The sequence below is a fragment of the Salvia splendens genome, chromosome 5 (genome assembly GCF_004379255.2).
Source record: "Salvia splendens isolate huo1 chromosome 5, SspV2, whole genome shotgun sequence".
Classification (NCBI taxonomy): Eukaryota; Viridiplantae; Streptophyta; class Magnoliopsida; order Lamiales; family Lamiaceae; genus Salvia; species Salvia splendens.
The window spans coordinates 33,277,074-33,283,857 of NC_056036.1; the positions used below are offsets into that span (position 1 = coordinate 33,277,074).

Genomic DNA, 6,784 nt, shown 5'->3' on the forward strand with positions numbered 1-6,784 from the left:
AATAAACCCATTTAATCACCATTTTCCTTGTAAATAAACTCAGTCTATTGATATTTGAAGTTGCCTCCATCATTCATTACAATAAACTCAATTGCTTGATATTTGAAGTTGTCTCGATCATGAGACCCATTAACGAGATGAGATGATTAGACTTGGAAATGTAGCTAAGATGGATTAATTTGACAATATGAGACATGTGAGTGCTGACAAAGTCACTACTCTTTAAGAAAAACTTACCTTGTACTTATCAATCAAAATTAGCAAATTGGAACATTTTTGCATTTCAAGCTAAGCTAAAAAAACACAATTTTGTGGTTTGGTATAAGTGAAATAAATAGCTTTAATAATTAATAGTAATTGATAACCACCCTTAACCAACCCATCACACTTGACCGAATCACAAGATTGAAAAACCTATCATCAAATTATAATTATAAAGCATACCGATTCCAAGCAAAATCCAATAATATGAATCACAAATTACATTGACCAATTCTTACACAATAGATAAGTATAATCTACTAACTAGATTTATCTAATTCAAAGTCATCAATCAAGCTACAACAAGACAATCCCATTAACTAGTGACCACAATAATACAGTACAGAATTCAAAGAATTTAACAAGAGCACATGGGAAACATATCTGATTCACAAGCCATGAAAACAAATGGAATTGGAATGGAACAAAATATGATGATAATCTACAACCACCAATCAATGCATTAGTGTAATGTACGATTAGGACAGGACATACATCTACACTTATAGTGTGACATGTATCTACACTTATACAAGTGTGCGGCCAACGAGAAGGGTTGTCGAATATTTTAGGTCGCTGTGAAGCAAAATGTCGGTTACCTCAAGACAAAAAAACAATAGTGAGGCTTCTTTATAAACCAGCATTAATCTTTTCCAAGACCACATTTCTGCCTCTAAGACACGAGTAATGTTGCCATACATAGTTACACTCCAGTATGCTTCTAGCCAAATCAGCAATCCTCGTCAAACTGAGAAGATGTCACGTACATATATGCAAAACAAAGAAGGGAGTAGACAGATCATACAAGTACCACATCAGGACAGAAACTCCAGTTGAAAAGAAAGCAAATGCATTCGGCAAAAGATATATATCTCTTGAAGAGATGCAGCAAGTTTTCTACACTTATTTACTGTCAGTGATCCATCAAGGCTGCTTCAGTATCAGATAAGGGAGCTGCAACAAGACAAGATTTTTTCATCAAATAATGGTAAAAAAATGTGAAGCATCCATTTATGGAAAAGGACAATAAGTGATCCATCAACACGGAAGTGAAGCATCCATCTGAGGCACAAGACATGGAAGTTGATGGAAAAGGGCAGTAAATGTTCCTTATCTAATATGCAGAGACTCAGAAGATTTTAGACAGCAATCCATCAACATTCATGTTCTCTTACTGTGCGAGGACAGAAATAAAAGGCACTAAAACAATAGGTAATAAGAAACCAAAACACATGTGCATACTTATAACATTTGCTGTCTCTTAAATCTAGGGTCATAAATCAGATTACGAGTTAGAAGCAACCTGAGGGAAAGACAGCAAAAGTGACTTCTAAAGAAGCTCAACATATTTGAGCATGCATAATCATTTTATCATAATTTAGTAGACATTACTGCTTAATGATTTCATACTTAACAGAATGGAAAGCATGTCAACAACCAGAAACATCCAAGAGTATCAGTACCATCTAGAAACTAGAAAACTAACAAGCCTTGTGTGCACTATGAATTATGACATACCAAGCAAATCCTCATATGAATCTGCCAAAAATGCAGTATCCATTAGCAAAGGAGGAGAAAAAACTTGATCCTCGGCCTCATCAATATCATAGAATGACCTATGTGCATCAGAAACCGACGAGTTTGACCCAGCAGCGGAGAGGAAACTGTTCACCCCATCAAATTCATCAAGGGAATCCATATCATTCAGTATGTCTGTAACTCCACTGTACCTTCTTCCAAGATTATTGTCCTTAACATGGGTCTGAAGCAAGGAGGAATCTGCTTGAGATGTGAAAAGTTGTCTACTCTTAAGAGAATTAATTTTGTTATCCTGAACATGACGAGACAATCCAGTAACAGAAAGCGGAACAAAGTAGTGCTCAGAACCATCATTAGAACGACTGTCTTGTGAAGATTCCGAGTTGCTTGTTTTAGACAAAAGAGCAGCTTCTCGTACAGACCTCTTCAAATATTGTAGAGAAAGAATATCCTCATCTACAGAGACATTTGTATCAGAAAAAGGTTAGGCAGACACTAACAAATTGATATCACCAAGGACAGGAAACAAATCACGAACCATGTGTAGGATTATCAATGTGACTGTTTGATGGGGGATTTTCTACAAACTTTTTGTCTATTATGGTTTCTGCTGGAATGACTTGAGCCATATTATGTCGCTTTTGCACGTTTACACCTTTTCCAGAAGAACAAGGTGTCGAACTAAATAGTGGAGGCAGTTTCAGAGTAGGGGGGCTAGCAGATACATTTTTAATCTGAATGGATGACAATCTAGAGGTTATTTCAGCCACATCATCAACACCACTTTCCTGTGCATACACAAATTCATTGAAAGCAGTTAGATACATCATGAACCCCAGAAATTTCCTAAAGAAACAAAAGGGGAAGAGTATAGATATATAAGTTACCAACGTCCTTCCACTGCTCTGTGTCTGGATGGGTGAGTTTAATCTAAAATTCATGACAGGAGGGGGATTAGATGATATGCTATTCACTTCCTCGGTAAGTTCGGAAATTGAGTTTTGTATGGTTGGAGCTACATCCTTTAGTTGATTAATGAGCACCTGCATTCACAGAATTTCATAATACATCATGCACTCAAGCCATTCGCTGAAATCAATTTACAGGACAAAGCCATATGCTGTAAGTAAAGAGGATAAAGTACCAAGAGTCATAACAAACCTTGGACCCCTGCATCATAGCAGGTGCAACCATATTGAGTATGTCAATAACATTTGATTACCTGTATGCTGTCTAGGTGCTGCCTGTGTTCAGCCAGTGTCGCAGCCAATGACTCAGCATGACTGCCGGTATCACCATCATGCCCACTTTGGAGGAGCTGTGGGCCCTCTCCATCATTGGCTTTTGACTGCAATAAAATAACATAAAGAGTTCACTACATTAGAGAATTAAACTGCAAGCATGCTACCCAATGTTAATGTTAAGAACAAGAATATATACATTGTGAAATTCATTGCATCAGCAATTGCAGCATAGAAGGGTAGAGGAAAACATCTAGAGCAATCAGATAGTGCACCTCATAATACACCAAGGCCACTAAAGCAGAAAATGAAAGGAAAAAAACGGGTTCTGCATAAAAGAGCATACCAGTTGGAGGGACTGTTTATGAATCCGCTGCAAGGCATGCGTCCAACGTCGTAAAACTTCAGCAATATCAACTGTTGGCTGCCCTCTAGTATTTCTATCATCAAGTCGAGAATACTTTTCTTCATTTTTGCTCTCCGTAGTTACATCTGTTTGTGAACTCTCAGTTTCCTCATTACTTAGTTGTTGAGAAGACACACTAGAAGATGATACTAACGAACTTTGATCCATCGCTGCCAACAAGGCCGAACCAGAGATGCGATACCTGTGAGAGAATTCCCAGCATAAGTCCATTACAGAGCTAATGCCAACCAGTAGGACCCATAATCATCTCAAATATTACCTATGCTCTCGATGAGCAATAAGATCCTCAATTGGGCCTGAAGCAAGGACCTCGTGTTGACCTGTACAAATAGGAAATATGGGATCATTCAACATTGCAAGAGATAGATTAATCTACTCTTGTAGTTCGTACACAGTAACAGGAAAAAGAAAATGCAGGCATTTTACGAAGATTTCACTATAAACTAAGTACACGTTTTAAATATTAATTTGTAGGTTATTGACACACAAAATATCTGATATGGGATTTTAGAGTGAAAATCTCATTGTAGTTCATCGAAAGGCAAAATAAAGTATGCTAACTGAATATGATAAAACGTTCTCGCAGTATACAAAACAAAATGGGTGTTTCATTTTATTTATGAGATTCCAAGCTGTAACTTAGAGTAAATAAGTTAAGAAAATTAAGAGAACCACGTAGGAGTACAAGTTGTACAACTTACTCTTGCGGGATAACAAAGATTCCCACATGCGTGTAGCTTTTTGAACTATATGAGAATTCTGACTTGAGCTAGATACAAGCTGATCCCAGGATTCACCTTCGAGTTTTACTTTGTTTCTCAAATCATGAAGTTTTTCAAGCTCTTGCTGTAAGTATGCCTATATAAGCAACCATAAAGGAGTTGAGACGAAGTCTTCCTTCCATAAACAATGTTGCATAATTCACCTTATTCTAAATAGTCAAATACACCATTAGGATATCTTACCTCTTCGGCACATAGACCACGGAACTCAGCTGTCATTTCATGAGCCAGATCAGACCACATTGCTTGCCTTTGCACTGCAGTCTCTGCATTTTTCAGAAATCTCCTTCTTTCAAGAGCTATCCTCGCCTGCATAGAATTTTTTTAAGGATATTTTAGGATAGCATATAGAAACCAGAAAACTCCTCCTTACTGTTATCAAACTAAGGTAGACATTAAACAATAAACTATCCTTAAAGAAGCAAGTGTGCAGATATACTACATATGATCAATGAAGGTATTACTAACTTGAAAACCAATATCACCACAATCATATCCTGATTTTATAATGTTGATAAAGAAACTAAAACGGTTAACGAGCAAAAATAACATAACAAATAAAATTGAAGTGAACTGAATTAAAGCAGCTCGCAAGTTCCTTTGTTCAAACTTCAAACATAGAGGACAGCAATAAAAAAATTAGCATGCTATTCTCATATGAAACAAACTAATATGGTTCTACAAATAACGAACAAAATTCTGATACTATAAAACAACCACATTTCCAATAAAAGTAGCCAAGATCCCCTTCAACCCAGAGCATGGAGAGAGCATCTACAAGCTGATAATAAATCCTGCTAATCCTCGTTCTAGGTGAGCTAAATCAAAAATGACTTACCTTAGTAACAGGAAGCAGCGTAGCTGCATGTGAGAAAGCTACATCAGTTAATGGAGCAGGCAGTGGATTTGAAGCAACATCAGCTGCAAATGTTCGCCTATGGACCTCTCTCAGAGCATGCAGTGAAAGCTGCCATAAGAGTTCGACGAATCTGTAACAAGAACAGGAAACATCTTATTGCAACAGCACTCTAGGAGTTTTGAAGAAATTGACAAGTCCAATTTATGGAAAAGGGCCATAAATGTAGTCTTGAAACATATCAGAGTAAAAACTCAAGCCAAACTTCCTCAACAAGGTCAAAGTGGAAGTTATTCTTTCCAAAATTTCAAATCAGGATCAATCCTTCCCATTTCTTGGATAGCAAAGTTTAAAACAACTTACACCGGGAAAGATTTGTGGTAGTTTGCTTCAATCCAGGTCAAAACCGCTTTGTCCATAATCATCTCCCAACTTTATTACTAAGATACTTGATCATACTTCTAGTTTACTATAACTATCTACATATATTGATTTGGGTGGATCATACTAGCTAAATTTCCAGATTCTGAGTGATAGAACAAAATCACATCAAGGTAAAAGCTACCAAAACCAATCCAAACTATTATTAAGATACCAGATACCAAACTAATCGGTAACTGCTGAACCAACCTTGGTCCGCAGCAGGTTGCAAGCGATGAAACCCTTGAATTACTCCTCGGCAATGCACCTTGTGATTCCAGCTCACTTATAATCCCTTGCACGACCTGAATTTCACTCCATATCACAGTCACAAAATTATAGAAAAATATAAAATTACAAATACAGTAACCCAAAAATTCAGTAATCATTTACCTTCCGAAAATCCCTAGACTGAGCCGAATCAAAAATCGGCCACACCTTATCAAAATCCTGCATCAAAATCATCCAAACACCATCACACAGAACTCGAAACCCCCCCATAAAAACAAGTGGAGCTTCCACACCCAACAAAAAAAACTGGATACAGAGAAATTAGAAAGAGAATTTGCCTTGGCGGATTGGAGCGGGCCACGGAGAGACGACAGGATGAAGTAGAGCAGCTGCTCGCCCAATTTAGGGTTAGAATGGCGGAACAAGCCAACACGAGGCGTGCCGTTGTTGGAGCCGACTCCGATTACGTTCGGATCCAGGCCGAGCAACAAGCAATTGGTGTACATTGCGCTCTCCAGCTCGATTTCTCTCTCCTTCTCTCTGTCCATCGTCATTCGATGGCCGCCAACACCCTCAGTGTGTGTGATTTTTCCCGGGGGGTTTGTGCTTTTCCGATTAGATTTCGTTTCTGGTTTTGATTTTTATGGGTTTCTCTCTCTAGTTGAATTTTTTTGAAAAAAGATGATCCCCATCAAATTTCACACAGGTCCTTATTTATGCCATAATTCATTTCCACGCTATGTCTGAATTATTTATTTATTTCAAATTAAAATAATGTGCTTGCTTATTGTGAATAATCATATTTTGATGTGATTATCGCTCCATATATTTTGCTTTTTAAAACAAAATTCCACACTGTGATATGGAGTTAGAGCATCAACTCCAATTACTATTTACATTAAACTCGAACACATTTTAATATAAATGTCCAAACAAATACATATTTTCACTTCAGCCATTTTCATTAAACTCAAACTTGAAAAAATATTCTATATTCATTACCTTTTTTACTCACAAATTTTGAAAA

The 6,784-nt window shown here is 37.1% G+C and overlaps 1 protein-coding gene across 1 annotated transcript; it reads right to left on the reverse strand.

The window, feature by feature from the left end:
* Nucleotides 1-447: 447 nt before the first annotated feature.
* Nucleotides 448-6,430, reverse strand: LOC121801903 (AUGMIN subunit 6-like). Its single transcript, XM_042201362.1, has 13 exons — nt 6,096-6,430; nt 5,920-5,976; nt 5,737-5,831; nt 5,089-5,239; nt 4,434-4,559; nt 4,170-4,326; nt 3,728-3,788; nt 3,388-3,649; nt 3,023-3,148; nt 2,688-2,843; nt 2,339-2,588; nt 1,780-2,256; nt 448-1,215 (listed from the first exon to the last, which is right to left on the reverse strand). The coding sequence occupies exons 1-13, from the start codon at nt 6,309-6,311 to the stop codon at nt 1,175-1,177; spliced, it is 2,175 nt and encodes a 724-aa protein (XP_042057296.1). The 5' UTR covers nt 6,312-6,430; the 3' UTR covers nt 448-1,174.
* Nucleotides 6,431-6,784: the final 354 nt, after the last annotated feature.